This window comes from Urtica dioica, chromosome 2, assembly GCF_054948205.1.
Source record: "Urtica dioica subsp. dioica isolate 48M chromosome 2, U.dioica_male_clone48M_v1_H2, whole genome shotgun sequence".
NCBI classification, from domain to species: domain Eukaryota; kingdom Viridiplantae; phylum Streptophyta; class Magnoliopsida; order Rosales; family Urticaceae; genus Urtica; species Urtica dioica.
Window position 1 is genome coordinate 49,915,584 of NC_142757.1, and position 22,541 is coordinate 49,938,124.

Consider the following 22,541-nt stretch of genomic DNA (forward strand, 5'->3'; position numbering starts at 1 on the left):
TGGCCAATCCGAGCTCGCTGACCACCTTAGCGGAGACGAAGTTGTGGCTCACGCTCGAGTCCACCAAAATCATGAACCGCTCTCTGGACCTTCATCGTTTGAGGAGCAGTAAGCCTGATCATCGAGCTACGAGGCAGCTCCACAGTCTCCATTATCCTTGCTTCGACGCCGATGTCATCGACTTCTTCAATCACGTTGTCGATCTCCTCGTCTTATGGCTCTACCTCGTCTTCAAGAAACACTATGTGCAAATCCTTGTTCCTACACTTATGTCCATATAAATATTTTGTCGCACTTAAAACAAAGCCCCTTGTCTGATGTTGTTCTTCCGCCGGAGTGAATCACCGTAACAGAGGATGCTTCGACGGAGCTTGAATTTCCGGCTTCAGGGTCGAAGCTGGAATGCTTCGATGCGTCGAAGGCTAGTTCCCATTCGATTTAGAACCTTGGTTAGAGTTTGAGACCCGTGGGCTCAGATTAGGGTTTGGATTAGCCCTATTTTTTCCTCAATCCTTTGGGCCATGTCCATTACAACCCAAAGGCCCACTGGCTTGTATAACCTCAACTCTAACCTAATCTCGTGCTTAAGCTCATCTGTGAACATATCGATCAAAATAGTATTGCTCGACGATGGTAGCGGTGTGGTGAAAATCTCAAAGTCGCATTAAAACTCATCCACCGTGCCCTTTAGCTTCAGCGGCATGAGTCGCTCGAATGGACTCACTTCATGCGACGAGTGAAATCGACCGAGCACTGTGTTTTTCATCTCGTCCCGTGAATTTATCGGACTCTGAGCATCGCGCCACTGGAACCAGGAGATGGCCTCGCCGTCGAGGCGATGACCACCGCAGCAAACTTCTCTGCTTCGTTCGACCAACAAGTGGCAAAGTAATGCTTCTCCCTAAAGATCCAGCTATCTGGGTGGGTTTCGTCGAAAACTGGCATGTCTAAACGATGAATCTGAACGATGCTCGATCGGTTGATCTCGGAAGACGGCGTAGGGTGGGTCCTGCACTGAGTTCGAGATTGGCCTAGAACTTCCTCCATCTTCGACGCTGTCCGGTCTCTTCGGAGTTTCTCCCAAGCTCTGGATTCCCTTCATCGGAGTCTGCTCATGTTCAGTGATGGTTCTTGAACTCCGCCTCTGACATGTGCTAGTCCGATCACCAGCTCGTTCTTGAGCTCTCTTCGCATGTTCTCCATGGCTTGTAGAAGTTTTGTACGAAGACTGTTCCGCGAAGTAGATGAAATTTGAGTTGCTTTTTGTCCCCTCTCGGTCATCTTGTGCTATGATACCAATTTGTTATGAATTAAAATAATTAACTCACAACAATTAGTCAAGAACGACCACAAAGAGAAAAAACTAAGGGGTTGTTTGGTAGTTAACTCAAAAAAATTTTGTTTTCTATTTTCTAATTTTTGTAGTTGTACTGAAAAATTATTTTGCAGTTGTTTTCAAAAAGATGTTTGGTACAGTTTTCATTTTTGTTTTTTAGAAATTGAAAAAACTGAAGAAAAAAAAAGTGTTTGGTAGAGTTTTCATTTTTGTTTTTGAAAAAATGAAAAGAGAAGATGAGGAGAAGGAGGAGAGAAGAGAAATTTTTTTTTTTCCAAAAACACATTTTATTTGTTTTCAGTTTTCTTTACTCTTTTACAAAACAATTGCAAAAAATTTTAAAAAAATTAAACCAAACACATGTTCGTTTTTTGTTTTCAATTTTTTTAACTCAAAAACTGTTTTTGAGATGAGAACCAAACATAGCCTAAGAAATTTGTATTTCTTGTAAAATCTGACCAAGTGAGCTAATAGAGGTACGTGCATCTCTACTCTCACACCTTCAATATACAGATATCAGATTACCAAGAGAAACTCTAGTACAACTTTTTTTTTTCTAGTTATTATGTAAAACCTTAATAACCTTGCTGACTAGATAAAGCCCTTACTCCCATAAAAGATTCCTTTACCCGATCAGCCAATGTAGGCTGGGCTTTCAGTCCATTCTTTCGTCCCCTCCTTAGGCTCTTTTAGGTCTTGTTTGGTAGAGTGGATTTTAGGGAGGATGGATTAATATAGATGGATTTGGGTGGATGTATTTTTAGTTTCTCTTGTTTGGTATATTTAAAGTAGAGGATGAAAAGAGTTGTAAGAAGGATATAAATCCGTGGGATCCACAGAAAATCAATCCCCCCCTAATTTGGAAGGATTGTGAGAAAGGAGAGCTTATTTGTTTTATTTTATAATAATAATCTTATTTCCTCTCTTTTATTTATTTATACCAAACAACAAATTGATGTAAAATAATCTTTCATACTTTTGAGAAAATTACAATCCATCACTTTTTTTTCCATCTTATTTAATCCATCCACTCATTTTTCTCTCTTTCCTACCAAACAAAGCTACCAAACGAAGCCACTGAAGTTAACTTATAGTCACGTGTTAGGTCAATGGTCCGTTAGATAACTCATTACGTCTCATAAGTCACTAAAGTTAACTTAGAGTCACGGTGTTCTAATGTTCCTGGTCAAGGCTAGGTTTTGAATACATAACTCATTATTTCAAACTCTCATAAATACTTATTTATTTTTTTTCACAGCTCTAATTCTAAAGGAACCATTAAAAAAAAAAAAAAAAATTGGTAAACACATGAAAAATACTTGTAAAAATGGTAATTTACGAAATAAAAACAATCAATAAGCTATTGGGTTACTAATACAAGTCTGCATGAATCATATGATTATGGCATCGGATTTTCATAATTAAAACAAAAGCCTGAAAAGACCTTGGCACAACCTGTACAAGGAGAAATTCACACTTATTTTCTTCTCCCTAGGGCTTTTGATTTTATACTTGTAACTGAATTGGCCACAAGTAAAACACCATAAAACTGAGGAATTGGCCACAAGGAAAGGGTTTGTTGCCAAGGATGAACACAAATTATACATCCACTAAATACCTAACAAAAACCAGACCTCTACACATATAAAATATATATCATAACAAGAGTTTTTTACATCAATAGTTGAGCAAAGAGTATTTCAATCTCAGCACAATCTTCCCTTTCTCAACCCCGAGCTTCCCTCCGGTGACCAGCCAGTGGCCCGGGTGGTCCTCCGGCCCTTTGCTCATCTCACCCGTATCCACAAACTTCGCGAGCTTGTTGTCCTTCTGGCCGGAGCTCGAGTCTCCGGCGACGACTTCTCCGCCGGATTTCCTCGGCCTCTCCTCCGGCGCGTGGTCCCACAGAGACCTTCTGACGGTGCAGCCGGGGAGCCTCGAGTACAGGAGGTTCATGTAGAGCACGTTCCTGGGCCCGAAGTCCCAGACGCGGAGCTGGGCCCCGGTGACGGCGTGGACTCCGCCGGAGAGGTCGCCGGAGAAGAAGGTCTCGGGGCACTCGATCGGAGCGGTGCTGACGTGGGAGAAGTTCTTCCACTTGACGGGCTCGAACCACCGGCTGTCTTGCTCCTCGGGCCCTATCCATTTCGGGGGCCCGATCGCCACGTGGGCGTCCCAATACGGCTGGAGGATCTTCGGGAGGGTCTGCAAGTGTTGGATGTGAATGCAAATCCGGTTATGCTTCGCTCCTTCGAGGCATAGCCGCAGACCCGTCACCGGCTTCCGACCCACCGACACCTGTACAACAACCCGACACACAAATTTCTTACATGTCCTCAATTATCGGGATATCGACACGGTTGGCCCGTATATTTTTTTTTTAGCTGTGGGTATCGATGCCATATTCGAAATTTGTTTCCAAATCAATGTCCCTTTTTAGTGTAAAATTATATGTAATTACGAGGCATTCCTAAGAGAGAAAAAAAATTCAAAGGGGGATAGAAACCTATCATAATAAAAGTAACGGGGATTTATGTATCTCTCCAAGGCAAGGAACTTCTTTTTCCTCGATTATTCCATAATGGTCTTCATTCCCTAATGCACCATAATACTTCTTTGGTCTCTATCGGCTTCAATATGAATTGTCCTTTCCTTAAATAACTTGGAGAAAAGAAGGGTTAACTTAAAAGAAAAGTCCATTAGAGTATTTTCGTCAAAGAAGATACACACAAGCTTTTGGAATAATTTTTAAATTTAAATAAAAGTCCAATTTTTTACTAATATTTTTTTAACTAGTTTAGTGTATATTTAACTAACCACCGTCAATTGAAAATAGACCACGCATGAGAAGCAGGTCTTTATTGGTGTCCTTATCGTCTCGTCGAGAGCTTCGCATTGGTACCAAGTTTATTAAAAATGGTTGTTGAGTTATGATTTATAGTGGAGAGAGATTAGACATTTATTTAGTTTATGAATATTGTGGACATTAACTTAATGAAGTACATATTGATGATTAGATAGATAAAAATAAACTGCTGAAAGGATGAATAAATTCGGAGAGTATAATCATGGTTCTACTATTTGGATTTGTGTCGAAGTTCTTATAGATATCTCGAAAATAAATTATCTGGTGGGACTAGTAAGGGATATTTTTTATTCAATGAAAGGTGAAAATTGTAGCACATCATTATCATGTGTAACAAAGCAAATCTTCCACACAAGTTCTAAACAAAAAAAAAAAAGTTCTTTGTTATAATAGAAAACAAGAGAAATAATTAACCTGCTCTTGGCTGACATATAACCTCTGACCCATCATGCTGAATTGCAAAGACGGGCAAACAGGTTCCTTCCTTTGGTGGCCGGGAATCCGGTCGTTCAAAGGAGCCCATACTCGAGGAATCTGAAACTCCAGAAAATACCTCAGTTCTTCGATCGCGGGCTTATCTGTAACATCGCAATTGTTTATTTTATCAATCGAGACATTCAGTGCGAATTCTTATTATTTCCTTGTATATATAATAAATCCAATTCACCGTCTCGCATACATTCAAGATAAAGATTGATGGCTCGGATAAGATGTTCCTTTCCGGCGATCCCTTCAAGGAGAGCTGTTATGGAACAGAACGTCATGTCGATGATATCCGGAGATGAACAAACAGTGCTTGCCCACCGGGAGTGATTTTGTTCCAAATCATCTCCTCCTCTTCTTCGGAAAATGACAGTCACGTCCTATCGCAAATACAATTCAAGATTTGTCAAAATCGATGTTGACTTGTGAAGACTAGATTTGACTCGAGTATGTGCATATCATATCTAAATCGTTGAAATTCAACCCGATGACAATGAACATTTAAAAAGATATCATCGTAGCTGTCAATAATTTACACATTCGAGTCTTAATGAGTATTTGTTAAAAACAAAAAAACAAAAAAAGAAAAAGAAACGTGGACCGTTTTGATAGAAGAAAAAATCTCAGCTCATGTGACATGATAACTAACTTTAAATGCAGATGGCTCAAAACGGTTTATTAGCAAAAAGAGTCTTCTTCTTCCAAAAAAAAAAAAAGTCAAGGCATTTACAATTTTGAGTAATTAGACACAACAAAGTGTAATTTAAATTAAAAAAAAAAAAAAACTCATATGCAAGTCAAGGGTGACTCTTTTACAATACCTCTTTCCCAGCAAGGTACGGTGTGTTGGTTGGTTGAGGATATATCCCTTGACTGTTATATGTACCGGGATCGACAGCCTAAACATTAAAAAATGGATTGAATTAAGCAAGAAAAACAAAACACGATCTGCAATTGAATCAAGGAAAATAATTTTTAAAAAAATAACAAAAAATGTGGAACTAGCCTTATCCTTGATTATCATTGGACCTGAACTCGTATGACTCTCTGGATCAGAGAACCTCTGGTTTCCGACATCCTGGCAATAGTTCTTCATCTCCAAAGTGGACAAACTCGAACCCCGATGTTGTTTTACATAAATAACGTCTTTGCCACCAATAGTTACCGACGTTATAACATGAGTCCCAAAGTTTTCGATGAAGCTGAAAAAAAGAAAAAAAAAATCAGAGCCTGGAATACCGACTTCTCGGCGGCATTTTTTCGAATCCCGTACCTAGCCAGGGCCGGCGGGTCCCAATTTGTGGGCACGGCCATTCTGACATTTTCTTGTAGCACCAACGGAGACCGTTGAAGCTGAAGCTTGGCCAAAGGAATGTAGAGACCGTCCGTGGAGAGAGTCTTCGTCGAAGCTGCGTCGGCGTGCTTCAGCCCCGTGAAGTTGAACGCGGCGTTGAAGCTGCCGAGAGGAAAGCTCTCCGAGAGATTCGCATTCTCGTTGAAATGTTCCACCATCTGCGAATTTCATTGCCGTTGTAATTAAACAAGCACTCGAGTCTGAATGAAAAGCCCTTTTCGAAGCACTTCATAAAACAAAACTGCAAATAACTTTGATTCATCGAACAGCCAAAACTCCCATCTCCCTTTATTCACAAGGAAATGAGAATATTCATCCATCCAAGAATCATTGCAAATAGTCTCGTCCGGTTTCAGCCAATCAAAGCCCGAAAAAGAGAGCTCTAATGATTCCTTTCCCTCAACTTCAAGATTGTGTTCTTTTTTTTTTTTTTAGCAAAACAAAAGCTCTTCCCAATCAAGCTAAAGTGGTCCAAAAATAAATTCTGAATCAATTAAACCAATAACCATACATTGAGATGCAAATACAAACCGTCCAATCAAGTGAAACGAAATATTATTAAAAAAAAAGTGATGGAGTACCTCATGGAAGGAACAGACACCGGAGCTCCGACGCCCACGGGGCTCGGCGAATCTCTTGATGTCTCTGGAGACATTAGGCACGAAAACGTCGTCGTAGAGCCACAGATCACTGGTGAGCTCGGAGCTGAGCTCGACGATCCGAGACCCAGAAACGCCCTTGCAATAGAGAAGCCTCGTGTCGAAGTTCACGTCGAAACCCCTTCCGAGCGCTTGCACGGCGTTCACGGCCGTGTGCGACGGCGCTGAGTTTCCCTCCATTTTCTCATCACCCACCCAAACTGACCCAGATTCCAGTCTTCACTCGGTGCCGGTCAAACTCGACGACCCGTCTCCTATTTTCAGTTTTTAAGTTGACCCAGAAAGGGAAAAATTGAAAGGAATACACTTTCCGAAATTCGAGATTTGTTGATCAGAGAGAGAGAGAGAAAGAGTTCTTATTTCTCGCCTGAATATTGATTAAATCCTCTTAGTTCTCAACGACCTTCTTGTTCGAAGGACTTTTTAGATTTTCATTCTTGATTTATTTTTTTCCCCTTCGTGTAAAAAACAAGTTTATTGTTAAAGTAAAATTTTATTTATTTTTTAAATTTCTCTACCAACTTGGGAAAGTTAAATTGACTTGAGTCTCTCTCTCTCTCTTCTTTTTTGTGTTTTTGGTTTGTTGGATAAATCAAAGCAAAATACAAAATCTTATGAGATAATTGGGGTATAGACTTTAGACTTTTTGGAGTCTTGCGTTTGAAATATTGACCTACCGTACTCGAGACGAGACACGTTTGGATCTGATCGAATCCAACGGCTGACAAGGTTTGAGAACATACTTTCTTTCGTTTTAACGCTTTGTTTGACTTTTTGCTTTCTAAATTACGTGATTCATTTTCTCGTATCTGTCAATGAACTTGTGGGCAATTTATCGTCACTAGGCTCAAAATACAGGATATTACTTTATATCTCGGGAGATTATGAATTTTATGGGCGTGTGAAAAATAAAAATATATATTGACCGAAGTAAAATGGTTAACAACAAAGACCATTGCTGACTGAGGTTTCCACTCATACATATATATATATATATATATATATATATATATACACAAATATTACAGGAGAGAAATTCAGTTCTATATGTTGATTCGATTAGTAACTTCAGATATATTGCGAGATTATCTTCACTTGCCTTGTAATTAATCTTCTTCTAGAAATAAAAAAATAAAAAAGTGTGTTCGTTTTGATTTTTCAATGCCTATGGTCCCTGATTGAGAGAAATAAGCCATTAATAAAGGTCGTAATCAAATAGTTCGGCTGACCAAGCTAAACAATTAATGAGGACTAGATTATTAATTCGTTACGTCAAAAATTTCACAGTAATTTTTTGGCGAAAGGCTAATAATTCGTTACGTCAAAAATCGTCAAAATTCAGCTGAAAATATAAAATTCGGTCAAAATCAGCAACTAGGGGTATAATCGAGTTGGGTTAGTCGATTTTTTCATATTCTACCAATCCGAACCGTTACAACTAATTTTTTAATTTTAAAACTCAAATCAACCCGATTGAAAGGTAAAACCAAACCAAACTAACCCGAAAATAATCGGGTTGGTTTAGGTTGGTTTTTTCGGATTATAATTCTCGACAAATGATTTTATAACTCGAATGAAAATCATTTACGTATATTATATCTAGAACGTTTTGTCAAATAAAATTAAAATTTTACTTATTGAAATTACTGAATCTGCGCAGCTGTTGCAGAAAGTGTTGTAACAGAAAATGCGACAGTTGCTGAAATTTAGAGAAAATAAAAGATAAACGATATGAGTGCGGAATAATAAAGAGACACCAGAGTTGGTAACCCAGTTCGGCAATCCGTGCCTACGTCTGGAGGGCCTTTGCCCGGTGGAAAGCAGTTTACTATGATAACGTGGTACAATAAGGATTTACACTCAACGACTCCCTCGCTAGCTACCCAACCTACGCCTATCCTCTTCAACAGCAACTTAGGCTCCCCCTAAGTACGAGATCCCCTCGATTCCCACAGAATATCTCTCCCGAGACTTCTAAATGTGTTTCCCAACAAAAACAATTGAAAAACCTAACCTCTAGCTTCTAATACAATCACCCGTATATAGGCAACAAAACAGAGGTAAAAGACACCTTAAAAGCTTGAACACATGTCGTTCTAAGCTCAGCTAAACACTCAAATAAATCTCTCAAAAGGCGTGAGTGTAGAAGGTGAGGTGATGACCTATTTATATGAGAAAACTAGGTCAACACGAATTTTGAAGTCGGATTAGGAAGACCAGCCCATTATCTCATTAATCCACGCTGGAATCCTTCTTCAAGTCGGAGTAGCGAAGCCCAAAAGTCAATGGGCCGAGACTGTTATACAGGACTGTTACAACACAAACTGCGACACTTGTGACCGAAAATTGTAACAAAGCCCAACGCTATCCGATAATATATTCCACGATTCTATATTATTTTGCCAACATTAAATCGCCAATTAATGTAACAACACTTATCTTTAAAAAAATTACGTATTAAAACAAAAATTACGCATATGTTTAATTACCAAGTTTTCATATAGTCGTAAATAATAAAGTATAATACTAGGTATTTTTTTATTTAATTATAATATTATTAAAAAATATTATTTTTTTAACAATAGTACATATAATATTTTTTTAATTAACAATAGTACATATAAAATATTTGGAATCTTACAAAAATTAAATAATTAACACGATTGGGTTGGTTTGGTTCAACCAAATCTCACGACTATAAAAAACCAGACCAACCCGAAACAATTGCGATTTGGGTTGGTTACAACCCAAACTTCATCGGATTTTAATGGGGCGGTTTAAAAAAGAGTGCGGTTTGATTTGGATGATCGGGTTGTTCGGTTTGGAGGTTTTGATGAACACCCCTACCAGCAAGCAACAATCTGGCCAAATCCAGTGATTTTTCTTTTTTTTTTTTGCGAAATTCCCCGTCCCGTGAAGTACTCAAGTTTTATTTTTTTTTACGAAATTTTCGACTAAACCAAAAATCGGCCTTACAAAATTTCCCTCCGAATTTTCCGTAAAATTGAACCATCGACCAATCATCTACGAGAAGCATTTTAATCATACATCTTATACTCAAGAAGCATTGTCGAAAATCTCTACACAGATAAGAATAAGGGTCTTTTAGTTATATAGTCATTTAACTTATAACATTTTGTATAATAGTCAATCTTTTGTTAATTTTCTGTAAATAATCACCTCAACTTATTTACGGTACTTAAAAAGACATAAAAAAAAAAACTCAAAATAGGCGAGAATGTTTTTGGGTATTTTTGTTTTTTCGAATGCCGTAAACAAGCTGAGGTGGTTATTTACAAAAAATTTACAAAAAATTGACTGTCTAGCAATTCTTAGATTTTCGATGGTTTATTTGACTATTTTTTTTTAAGAATAATAATAATTGGAACACAGCTAGATAGAATAATGAGTGTACCCAAGAACCTTTGAAACGCCGGCCGCGACCATCTCGTTCCTCATCCGCTCAACTCCGTCCCATCTCCCGGCTCCGGCGTACACATTCGACATCAACACATAATCCGCGTCCGTCGGATCCGCCACCTCAGCGAGCTTCCGGAAGCAATCCTCCGCGACGTCGACGTTCCTATGCACCGCGCACGCTCCGAGCAGAGTCCTCCACATCACCGCCTTCGAGCCCGCCCGAGCCTCGATCGTCCGATACGCTTCCTCCAGAAATCCAAACCGGCTCAGAAGATCGACCATACAACCTAGGTGCTTCTCGTCGGGCTCGATCCCGTATCGATCGATCATGCGGTCGAAAAATGCCCGTCCTTCCGAAACCAGACCCTTGTGGCTGCAAGCTGTCAGAACCCCGATGAAGGTGACCCGATTAGGGCTGACATCATCGGGTTTTGATTCCATTTCGGAGAATAACTCGAGAGCCTCTTCGGAACGGCCGTGGACCGCCAAGCCCACGATCATCGCATTCCACAGACTCGCAGGTCTGATCTTCACTGCGTCGAAGACTTTCCGAGCGGAGTTTAAGTCCCCGCATTTCGCATACACGTCCACTAGAGCATTCCCTAAATACCCTTCGATCCGAGTCTTTTTCGATTTCAATGATTCGTGGATTCTTTGGCCGATCTCTAACGAGCCCGTTTCTGCGCAGGCGCCGAGAGCAGAGACCAGGGTAACTTCTGTGGGCTCCGCTCCGGCGGATTCCATCTCGAGAAAGACCCGTAAAGCACCGGCGTGATCATTCGCTTTTACGTGGCATGATATCATGGCGTTCCAAGACACCGAGTCTCTCTCAGGCATTTTGTCGAACAGTTTCTCGGCTTCTCTGATCTTCCCTAATCCAGCGAGCCGCGACAACATAATGTTCCACGCGACCACGTTCTTCTCCGGCATCGAACCAAAAAGCCGATCCGCAGATTCATAATCCCCGGCTCGATCGTACGCCGCGATCATCACATTCCAAGAACTAACTTTTCTCTCAGGCATTTCATCAAACACTCGGCGCGCAAGTTCAACCCGGCCACATTTCGCGTACAGTAAAAGCAACGAAGCCTCAACGAACCTATCACGGTGAAACCCTAACTTCAAAGCCCTGGAATGAATCTCAAACCCTTTCTTCTCGATCTCCAAACACTCCTCTTCTATCTCCGACCATCTCAAAGCCCTAGCGCAGGCTCTGAGAGCGAAGCTTAGAGTGAAACCATCACATCCGATTCCCACTCTCTGCATTCGGTTAAAAATCCCAAACGCCGCGACCGGAAAAACACTCACGGCGTAAGCTCTGACCATGGCGTTGCAGACGAGAGGGTCGTCCATGGCGGTCTCCTCGAAGATCGATCTCGCGCGCGCGAGGCAGCCAGTGGGCGAGATTGAGGCCCAGGAGACGAGGGTGGCGATGAGAGAGGCGTGGGAGAAGAGACCGGCTTTGGTGATCAGTGCTTGAGCTCGGTCTAGGTCTTTCATGGAGGCGATTCCGCGGCCGAGAATGAGCCGAGTGACGGACAAATTTGCGGCCATTTCGCACTTCCATTTCCGTCCGAGTTGGAGCTCGCCGGAAGCTTAAGACCAGTAGTGAGTCTCTCCGAGGAGACCGAAACGGTGAGTTTTAAAAATACCAATTTCAAGGTTCAATTCCTTTTCATAAATTCTTGAAAGAAATAATAATAATTTATGAGAGAGTCTCATTATTGTGACTATTATTATCAAGTTATTATCAATTTGAATGTTGATACATTTTTTTTTGTTCGTTTGTCATGATTTAGTACCGGGGTAAAACTGTATAAAAAAAAAAGGTTAAATCGCATCAATTGAAATAAGATAAAATAAATATGGATCAAATGAAGCTGTTTAAATTTTTTGTTTTTATCCAATTTTGATTAACCCCGAAGGAGTCTTCTATTCGGATTTTTATTTAAACAGGACCGTTTAAGCCATATTTTTTTTTTTTTAAAAACAATTATTATTTTTCAAAATGTTACAATCATATTAAAAATGGAAAATATCAACAGTATCCCATGTGTTTAATCAAAATAAATAATTTATAACTTCAGTTTCAATAAATATCAGACATATTCCTTCAGTTTAATATAATTGACATATTTTTTAGCCGAGGCTAGAGAGTTTCTCGTCGGAATCCGCGGGAAAAGTACCAGAAATCCTATAACAAATAATTTTAAAAAAAAAAAAACTAAAAATATATATATGTTTTGGAATCCAAATTATGAAAATACAAAATCTAATACTAAAACGTTCATGACAAGAAATAAACACAAAGTAGACATTACAAAACATAAGCAACTGTTCTCAAATGCTTAAAATGAAATAAGAGTAGAAGACTACAACCTTTGAAAGTCCGAATCAGTTGTAAGTTCGAGGAGGTTGAAATGTGTAGGGTTGCACCAACTGACCTTGACAATATATGGGCCACGACATGTATGATGAATAGTAGTTGATGTAGGTTTTGATGTGCATTTCATAGTTGTACTCATCAAGGCCGATGAATACGTTGAGGATAGGAAACTGTTCGTACTGAGTATGAAGGCTGGTTGTTGATGGTTGAGCTTGAGCCTCATATCCCGAGACCGACATCAAATCAAATTGAGAAGAAACTTGATCAATATCAGTAGTCGACGCACGAGACATGGGAGCTGGATAAGTCGGTGGAGCGCCGAAAAAATAATCAAATGTGGATAGTTGATCTGACCTGTCATTTGGACCAGTATCATAACCACCTCGACCAACACCGCTGACATCACCTGGATTACCAAAGTCATGTCCATCTCTTTGGACCCTTGGGTCTGCACCACCCCGACCATATCCACCCCCTGTAATCACTTCCAAATTCATATCAACCACCACCATATTCGACATCTACCCCATGTGAACTACCACCATAAGTACTACCCCGTGACTACTACCACCATAAGTACTACCCCCGTGAGTACTACCACCATCGTGGCCAACATCGTCCCGCATAACTCGATCGACGTCAACACCTAAATTTTGAGCCTCGGTAGTTACTTCAGGATTAGGGTTACCAATATCGTCATCGAAGTGGATTGGTTGAATCCAATCAAGGATTTCCTCATCTAGGTTTTCGTTACCCACCGTCGCCATCGATCATTCGAGGATGTCATATGGATCTTGCATATCCACCCCGTTATTCGCAGCTTTTGATTGTAGCTACAAAAGACAAGCCGCTCCAAGCGTTTGTAAGCCAACCGGTTCCTTTGTTTCATGTGGATCAATGTGAACGTACTCCAATTCCGCTCGCTTGCGGATGATGATGCTGTTTGGGATAAGATGCACATTGCCAACTTTCGCAATGTCGAACATTCATTCCAAAAAACGTTCCACCATTCGACTGCAAATGAAAACAAATCATATATCGCGTAATTAACAACTTCATACTTATTCTGAAAACTAAAAAAAATAACATATATGGTGGCATGTTTGTTCTTGCGGCTATGGCAGCTCGCTCTCCTAATCCACCCTTTGCATCACAGAAATAAATCATCTACACCGAAAACAGTACATGGCTTCAATTTTGTACGTCCAAGAATTAATATGCATGTAATCAATATCGATATTAAAAACAAACAATCACTTACCTCTTTGCCAATATCGGTGTAGTCTTCGTGTGCATGCAACTTATCGAAGACTCTAGTCACCATTTGCATATATTCGCTACGCATCTCAACATTGGGGTTGTATGGAAGCCTTGGATTTAGCCAATGAGCTGCTTCATATAACGGATGATGTAGCTGCTTCTTCCACCGTTCACTCACAATGTCTACCACCCATTATTTTCCTTGAAGGTGGGACAAACGTGAAACCATCGACTCAAACACGTTGTACATCATTCCGAGAGTGGGAATCACTTCAGTGTCAAGGGAGAAGACCATGTCAAGAAAATCCAAAAAGAGGCGTCCATAACCGTTTCCTCCACAACTCTACCGACGACAGAATTCTTGAGCTTCGACACTTCTCACGATTTTGATATGAACATGTTTCGCAGCTAGACTCTGTTGCTGCGTATGCTCCTATATGCCAAGTAGTTCGTCACGAATCGTGTCTTCCCAGGGCGAATAAGCACAGTCGGGCAGAATTCTCTCATCGTTGCTAACACGTTTAAGTGGTTGTAAATGAACTTTGTAATGTTATGAGCTTTCGCAACTGGTCCCGTAATAATAGGATGTTTCCCAATGTCCTCGAATATGAGGTCGATGCAATGTGCGGCGCACGGCGTCCAATACACTTGGTACTTCTTCATCAACTATTTCCCAGCTTTAACATAAGCCGAGCCATTATCAGTAATAACTTGCATGATGTTATGCACTCCAATTTCGTCTATGACGTCCTTCAGCATGCCATATATGTACGCGGAATCTTTGATCTTGTTCGACACATCGATAGACTTCAAGAATATCGTACGTCCAGCGGAGTATATCATTACATTGAGAATACTCAACTTCGTGATTCCAGTCCAACCGTTGGACATAACGGTACATCCATATTCTTCCCACATGGGTCGTTGTGCATCCACGTACTTCTTGAAGTCTTCAACCTCCATCGTCAAGTACACATAGGATATCTCATAAGACGAGGGAATATGCACACCGGGACCCGTACGACGATAACATAAAAAAATTATTTTCAAGCTCGCTGGAACATAACTAGTTCTATAATTAAGCATTTAAAAAATATGTCTTACCCCGCTTCGGCGACTCCAGCTATCATATTCTTGAAATGATGAGATTTACTTTGTTGAATGCGATATTCACGTAGATGAAAAACTTACTAATTAGGCGACCTACTAGTTTTTTCTTACGCGAATTCACCATCTCCGAAATCCTTTGTTGCTTCGCACTCTCTGATTGATATAGAGACGGGTCCGAGGGGGGCACTGCCCCCGAGCCTCCCCCGGACCCTCAAACCATTTGGAAAATCTTTTTGAGGCTTCTTCTTGACGGTTCTTTTTTAATTGTCTGAACAATTCTCTTTCCGCTTCGGCGTCTTCATCTGAATCTTCGAGATTTTGTGTCAACCTTCGATCAACATTAATATCATAACTCTTCTTCTTCTGCTTCTTTTGGGAACTTTGTAGAAGCAGTTCTTGCATTTTTTTTCCGAACCTCAAGAGGAACGTTAGCGCATGCACTCGCATTTTTATTGGGATCGTTACCACTCAAGTGGTATTTCATTCGAGTAATCCCGCCACTTTTCATTTGCCGATCACAAAAATGACATGTGAAACCGTTCGAACTCCCTTGGATGGGCGTACAATACTTTCTTGCCCCTTCATCGGTCATTTCTGTTAATTAAAAATTCACAACCACAATATCACAATTTATAATTTGTAATTTCTTAATCACAATCACAATCACACACATTTTCTAAAATCACAATTTACATATCCTAATTTCAATTTCACATATTCCCGTCCACAATCATAAATTCTAATTCATACGTACAATATCACAATTTATAATTTGCAATTTCTTAATCACAATCACAATCGCAAGTTTTGATTCGCATTTTCTAAAAATCACAACTTATATATCCTAATGTTAATTCCACATATTCACGTCCACAATCATAAATTCCAATTCACACGTACAATATCACAATTTATAATTTGCAATGTCTTAATCGCAATCACAATCACAAGTTTTGATTCATAAAATCACAATTTATATCGGCGAATTTCAATTTCACATATTACCGTCCACAATCATAAATTCCAATTCACACGTCGAAATATCATAAATTCTACAATAACATAATTTTGACACTAACCTCTTTTGAATGAAGATTCCAGAAATTTTCAAGTCGCCGGAAAATTCGCCGGCCGCCGTCAATATGGGTGGCGGGTCGCGCGGAAAAATGAAAAACTCGCCGGAACTTTAAAAAAAGTCGGGGATCTGAAAGATATTCAAATACTAATTTCAAATATGCAAAAAATTTCAACAAAACTTGAGTTAAATCTATCTAAAAACGAAAAACAAAATTTAAAACACATTTCTTCTAAATATCCGAGCTTTATATACTTACCAGTGATATATCCGACTCTATCAGTGATATTCTATAAAAATCCTTCTTCGCCGGACGATATTACACGGAGATGAAGCTTCATCGCCGATAGAGCATAAGATTTGCACACAGACGAACGATTTTTCCCGGGTAGAAGACTGACGATATTTTTCCTAATCCAGCCGATATTTTCATGTTTTATACTATCCAAAATATCGCGATATTTTCAAAAATCGGTGATAAATCGCGATATTTTGACGATATTTTATAAAACGATAACTTTTAATGAAGATATTTTATCGAGGTATCCAAAAAAACGAGATATCGGCGATATATATATCGCCGATATTTTGATCATTGAACCAAACTAGTACTTTTAACTGAAATTCAGATTAAAATGTGTTTGAATTAGTCATATAATTTATTTAGACCCCTGCATTAGGCTATATACTATTTCAAACCATTTCTAACTCCAACTATCAATTTCGATTAAAAATAAGTCAAAATATTTATTTAACTGAAAATTCATCATTCCATCAAACAAAATTAAACAACGTCGCTTTCCACTCATTTTGCCAATCCCACTAACAATTAATCAAGCTAAACAACAATTAAATAAATATAAATGCATCCACCATAGAAGAGAGTAGAAAAAGCCATCAAACCAATAATGCTAAACAAGAAGTTAAACTTGGCTAAGAATTATTGGTTGCAATGCAATGACGTATATATAACTCACTACCTAAACAAGCTCAAGTAGTTTCTATCATCATAAAACTAGAAAGCAAATCACAAAGGCCAATGCAAAGATAAAGCTCAATTATTGAAAATTTGAAATCAATAGTAAAAAAAAAAAAAAAAAACAAAAAATGTTTAAGAATTCCCTTGCTGTATATTACATTTCATAACATGAAGAGTTTACATTAGACTACAATAATATAATTAGCTTGTCACTCCAAAATCCTCAACAGACCCCCAAAAGACCAAAAAAGTGTAGTATTCCCTAAATCTTTCAAAATGGAACAAAATCTCTAATTCAAGGTGACACCAAAATATGAACAGAAGAACGTTCAAGACCATTGTGTATATCTATCTCCTTTACATTAAGAGGTTAATAACTAGACCAAAAAAAAAAAAAAAAATTATGACTTCCTTCTATGAATGCCGATTGTTCATTGCGAGCCCTTGGTCTTCTTCGCGGTGAACAAGTGTCGGAAAAACGCGAACTTGCCTCTCGCGCGAGCCGACAAGTCGTTGTCGTGGTTGCTGGCTTCGGCTTCGGCGTCGGAGTCCAAAATCAAGGAAGCGGTGGTCGGAGAGAGCGTGAAGAGATGGGAATTGAGCATACGGATGATCTGGCTGAAGCTCGGCCTCAGGTTCGGGTCCTCGACCCAACACGACTGGATCAAGAACGCCAAGTCCGCTGATATTTCCTCTGGAAGACTTGGCCGCTCTTGCTGCCACCGAGGAAATAATTATGGAATCAATAATTATTTTTACTTCGTTTGGACGTCGATGAAATTTTTTTAACGATAGGATATTATGGAGACAAAATTTCCATTGATTTCGATTTCCCACGATAATTTTGTGTTTAAGTCCTGTAATATGCTCACTCGATATTTTTCTGAGCCCGAACAAGGCAGAGGTTTTCCCTTTGTATTTTCACAGTAGCATATTATAACGGAAACAAAACAAAATATTGAGTCGAAATCGAAATTTAAAATTAAGGGGGGCGAAAGAAAGCAGATATTTTAGTCATATAATATCATCCTTCAAATTTTTTGTCAATCCAAACAAGACAAACAAAACAGCGAAAAATCCAGCGAGACCGTAGTAAGTTCTTATATTATAACGAGAAATGTGGTCTAGTGGTCAGACCCGCCTAACAATTGCCAGTGTTTCAAGTTCTCAAATGTTGTGGGGTCAAGCAGCGAACAGTAAATAAGTAAAATATACATAACGAGAAATAAAAAAATAAAAAATCGAGATGTTCTGACCTTAAAAGCCGCAGCATAAGCAGCTTGCAAATTGGACATGCCTTCGAAGGGCATTCGGTTTGTGAGAAGCTCCCACAACACGATCCCGAAGCTGTACACGTCAACCTTGTTGTTGTAATGTTTCTTCTCTCCTTGCCTCAGCGTCACCGTGCTGTACAACTATAACACCCAAAAAAAAAAAAATCAAAAACTACAAAAAAAAATTTATAGTAAATTTAAGGTATCATAGTAGATCATCAAATGACGTTAATAACCACCTCGGGAGCCATCCAACGGTAAGTCCCTGTTTCGGCGGTCATCATTTCCGTCACTGTCTCTTCTCTCGCGAGCCCGAAGTCCGCGAGCTTCACGCACTTCTGGTTCGCCGTGAGTAACAAATTGTCTGCATTATTGGATTAATTTTTTTTTTTTTAATTTTATGTACGACACGAATTTCATGCGAATAAATGGACCACGCAAAACACGAGATGTAATACCGGGTTTGAGATCTCTGTGTATTATCCCGTTGGCGTGAAGACACTCCATCGCGCGAGCGATGTCCATCGCGAACTTAATTGCCAAGTGGAGGTCTAGTTTCCCGGGGCGAATACCGACCAAGAATTTCCGAAGCGACATTCCCGGTAAGAGCTCTGTCACTATCACCATTAACGGGTCTTTGCAAGCTCCGATAAACTGCATAGACATAGGCGAACACGATATTGGCAATCGACGACGACGATGAGAAAAGAAAAAGAAAAGAAAAGGACTCGCCTTGACGAGGTTTTCGTGTTTGACTCGGGACATCATAACGACTTCGCGTATGAAACGATCCTCCAGCGAAGCTCTCTCATCAGCGGAGCTGCCACGGTGGAGGACTTTGACTGCGACGGTCCGATCACGATACCTAGAAGAAAAAAGAAAAAAAAAAAAAAAAAAAAAACTGAAGGATGTTTTTTTTTGTTCCTTCATTTTTAATGGAATAGTAAAAAGAGTTCAATTTCGGAGACTGACCTTCCTTCGTAGACTTTTCCGTGAGCTCCCTCGCCGATCTTGGAGCCGATGAACAGAAGCTTTGGGTCCACGAGCAATCCCTCGTCGATGCTCAGCTGCGGAGCAGTGGCGATCGAGCCGTTCAACGGGCCTGAATTCCGCTCCTCGAGCTCCGTCGAGGCACGCGAAGCCGAGCTCTCGTTTTCCCTCTCATCCTCTTCTTCTTCTTCGTCCCCGACTAGTCTTCTTCTTCTTCTTCCTTTGTTTCTCTCGCCGCAACTCATCGTTGCAACCGGAATTTAAATTTACCCTGATTTTACCATCCTAAACCTCCCTCTCTCTAATCAATTTTACACAATCCACATCAAATTCGGTCAGCTCTCAGCCAAGAATAACATCTGATTCAATTCACGCCGTAGCTTCTTCAAGGAGCGAAAACAGAGTCCGATTCCTTTCTCGTCCAGATTAACCATTCAGAGCTCAACACTTTCTCCAAGAGAATACGCTTGAGCTCGAAGACTCTCTCTCTCTCTCTCTCTCTCTCCTCTCCCTATTTCGCGACCAGAGAGACTCAAAACTTACAGAAGACGCAAACTGAATTTCCCATGGGAAAATTTCTCCGAAAAAGGAAGCCAAGAAAGGAAGAAGAAGCCACGGAATCGCTCCAATCTTCTTTCGGTTTCAAAAAGATTCAATCTTTATCCGAAACCCTAGACTATAGAGAGAGTCTAGCGAAAGAGTGAGACTTTTTTTTTCTTTTCTATTCTTTTTTATTTTCTTCTTTGGTTTGAGTTTCTCTCTCTCTCTCTGGAAAACCAGAAACGTCACGCTTTCTCTCTCTACCCACTCAGAGAGTCGCTCTCCGACGAAACCCGAAAGATATTCGGGGCATCAGGTCCGACGAGAGCTTAATAGCCCACGCCAGCCAGCCACTGGGGGAATGCCACGTGGAAGGAAATGACACGAGGCTTTTATTTCATATCTTTTTATTTTATATATATTTATGCTCCTGGTATGAGGCTGCTTAGTGGGTCCATATCTTGACACGTCGGCTTATCGGCCTCGCTGAGTCGACTCGAGTTGACTCGGTTCGGTTGGACTTGGGTCTTATTTACTTATTTATATTTTATATGTAATTGTGTGATGCCTCGTGCGGAGACAAGACATAAATAATTTATTTATTTTGGCACGTACATGCACATTTAAGCAAACAAAACGTTATTTTCAAAAGTCCTCAAAAGTTGGATAATAATACTCTATAATAATTATGCGCTTGTTTTGGACTTTGGTATGTTATCTATTCTCTAAAAATATACATATATAATGATATTTATATATATATATATATATATATATATTATACATTAGGGTACTGACATTTTTTTTTAAGTTAATAATTTTTAGAATCACTCAGAATTTCTTGTGTCATAAAAGACTACCCGAATATGTATAAAAACTCAAGCACAGCTTCTGAAAATTTCAATTAATATTTTTAAAGGGTGTGAGTGACTAAAGTCGTTGTCAGATGTATTTAATGAACAATACGACCGTTGATTTGTTTTATTTAAGACAAGCGTATTAAAGTATGGTATCTCATCTAAGTCATCTCTAACGTGACATTTATATTATCGTATTGGACAATTTATGGGTAAATATTGTCTACGCTCGGGACTCTCCTTTTCCCAACCATTTTTAGCCAACTATTTTATTGAGGAATGGCCTCAAATAGTATTAATTTTGATAATTTATAACAAAATAGTAATAATTATGTTTTTGAACACTTTTATTAATGTTGAAAGTGTGATCACGTCAACACTCAGCTCAGCAGTGACAGCTCAGCAATGACACGTCAGCAGAGCCTTGTTCAACACGCTGTGAAATCTGTTGTAACGAAGTCTGTTAAGAGTTTAATCAAACACTTAGAGCGCTAGACTGTATTTAACCAAACAGTGTGAAAAGATTTAGTCAGTTGTTGAATCAATAACAAAACTCACTCAGAGAAGATTTTCTCTCTGAAATTCTCTCAACTTTCTCTTCCCTAAATTCTTCTATTAATAACTATAAATATGAAAGTATAGATATGAAAGTACACAATTGTCATAAACTGTAGATTTACAAGTCTACAATCAATAACAATTGTAAATATATAAGTTTATAGTTACAAGTAAAAGTGTCAAAAAAACATAGTTGCTATTATTTTAGTCCAAAATATCAAAGTTATTATTAGTTGAGATTATTTCCCTATTTTCTTACTATTTTGGGCTTTTAACTATGACGGTACCCACATGGTCGAAGCTCGCAAAAGATTAGGACTATGGACTCTTGAGTCTTTGCTAGTACTCGGAAGGAAGAATAAATATATTAGTTAGAAATTAGGAGGGTTTTCAAAAACAAAAAATCAAATTTCTACGAAAATCTATAAAATATCGATATAAAAGTATTTAGTGACAAACATAGTCACATATCTCTCCTATATTGTCTTCTTTAGATTTTTGTAGGAATTTGATTTTTTTTTAAAACACTCCTAGTCGTGTGCAAAGCCTTATATCATTATCACATTTTAGATTTCAAATTTAGCCATTTAACTGGCCAATGAGCTATGATAAAGATATGTGAAGCATGGAATGAGATTAGACGAAAAAGAAAATCTAAAAATGTTGATCAAACCTAATTTACTATTTTATATCCTAAACTTAATTTGTTGTAATTATTGAAATTAATTTAATCCAAATTTGATCAAACCTTTTTCTATTTGGAAATTTTCAAATCAATTTTCTTTGCTATTAATGATTTATCTATATTTTGTTACTTAATCCCACTGGAGATCCGCATGTATCGAATTCCGAGTCCTAAGGTACAAAGGGCCGAGCCACTAAAAAGCCCATGAAAGCCAAACAGAGCTAAATTCCATCAAGACGGGCCCAAAAAACCAAGCTCAAGCCCATCAGAGCACGTGTGCATCGCGTAAAAGGCGCGCGGCGTGCAAAGGCTTGGCGCGCCGCACCATCCCTTCAGCGTGCTGTGCCCATGCACTGAGGACCGCCCCTCACGTGCTCCTCCAAAATCACACTGCGTGCTTGAAAAATCAAGCATGCGCACCGCGCTGCGCCCGTTACTTGACGTGGCACGTGCACGGCCTTGTGCGCCTGCGTTAACCGATTTCACTCTGCACGCTCCATGCCAAACGACCAAGAGGCTCTCCTCAGCCTCCCAAGCACTATAAATACCCCTATTCAGATAGAGAAGTACACACACCTTTTCTCTGGTGAACACACAATTCTCCCTCAAGATCACTCGATTCCAGAGTTCTGAAACGATGCCGAGGACCTTCCGCACTCCGTTTCCTCTGTCAAGCACATCTTTCTAAATATTCACTAACGAATATCGA

The 22,541-nt window shown here is 39.4% G+C and overlaps 2 protein-coding genes and 1 pseudogene across 3 annotated transcripts; all 3 read right to left on the minus strand.

Moving 5' to 3' along the window:
- Positions 1-2,638: 2,638 nt before the first annotated feature.
- Positions 2,639-7,289, minus strand: LOC149405311 (MACPF domain-containing protein CAD1-like). Its single transcript, XM_089607055.1, has 7 exons — positions 6,621-7,289; positions 5,959-6,197; positions 5,692-5,887; positions 5,507-5,584; positions 4,882-5,065; positions 4,617-4,780; positions 2,639-3,634 (listed from the first exon to the last, which is right to left on the minus strand). The coding sequence occupies exons 1-7, from the start codon at positions 6,876-6,878 to the stop codon at positions 3,014-3,016; spliced, it is 1,740 nt and encodes a 579-aa protein (XP_089463181.1). The 5' UTR covers positions 6,879-7,289; the 3' UTR covers positions 2,639-3,013.
- A 1,974-nt stretch (positions 7,290-9,263) lies between these two features.
- Positions 9,264-11,778, minus strand: LOC149405312 (pentatricopeptide repeat-containing protein At5g15300 pseudogene; annotated as a pseudogene).
- A 5,279-nt stretch (positions 11,779-17,057) lies between these two features.
- Positions 17,058-20,022, minus strand: LOC149405313 (Protein kinase superfamily protein). Of its 2 annotated transcripts, XM_089607059.1 has the most exons (6): positions 19,175-20,022; positions 18,935-19,067; positions 18,661-18,856; positions 18,442-18,566; positions 18,185-18,343; positions 17,058-17,644 (listed from the first exon to the last, which is right to left on the minus strand). In XM_089607059.1, exons 1-6 carry the CDS (start codon positions 19,435-19,437, stop codon positions 17,360-17,362), a joined length of 1,161 nt encoding a protein of 386 aa, XP_089463185.1. In that variant the 5' UTR covers positions 19,438-20,022; the 3' UTR covers positions 17,058-17,359. The 2 variants fall into 2 exon arrangements, with proteins under 2 accessions (XP_089463185.1, XP_089463183.1); XM_089607057.1 differs by having other exon boundaries at positions 18,661-19,067.
- Between the last annotated feature and the right edge of the window lie 2,519 nt (positions 20,023-22,541).

Excerpts from the sequence above, each read along its gene's own strand:
- LOC149405311 (XM_089607055.1), bottom strand. The coding sequence starts at position 6,878 with ATGGAGGGAAACTCAGCGCCGTCGCACACGGCCGTGAACGCCGTGCAA. Across the intron at positions 6,198-6,620 it reads GTGTCTGTTCCTTCCATGAG|ATGGTGGAACATTTCAACGA; the intron begins GTACTCCATCAC and ends TGAAATTCGCAG. Across the intron at positions 3,635-4,616 it reads TATATGTCAGCCAAGAGCAG|GTGTCGGTGGGTCGGAAGCC; the intron begins GTTAATTATTTC and ends GTTGTTGTACAG.
- LOC149405313 (XM_089607057.1), bottom strand. The coding sequence starts at position 19,437 with ATGAGTTGCGGCGAGAGAAACAAAGGAAGAAGAAGAAGAAGACTAGTC. Across the intron at positions 18,567-18,660 it reads ACACAGAGATCTCAAACCCG|ACAATTTGTTACTCACGGCG; the intron begins GTATTACATCTC and ends CCAATAATGCAG. Across the intron at positions 18,344-18,441 it reads ACCGTTGGATGGCTCCCGAG|TTGTACAGCACGGTGACGCT; the intron begins GTGGTTATTAAC and ends TGGGTGTTATAG.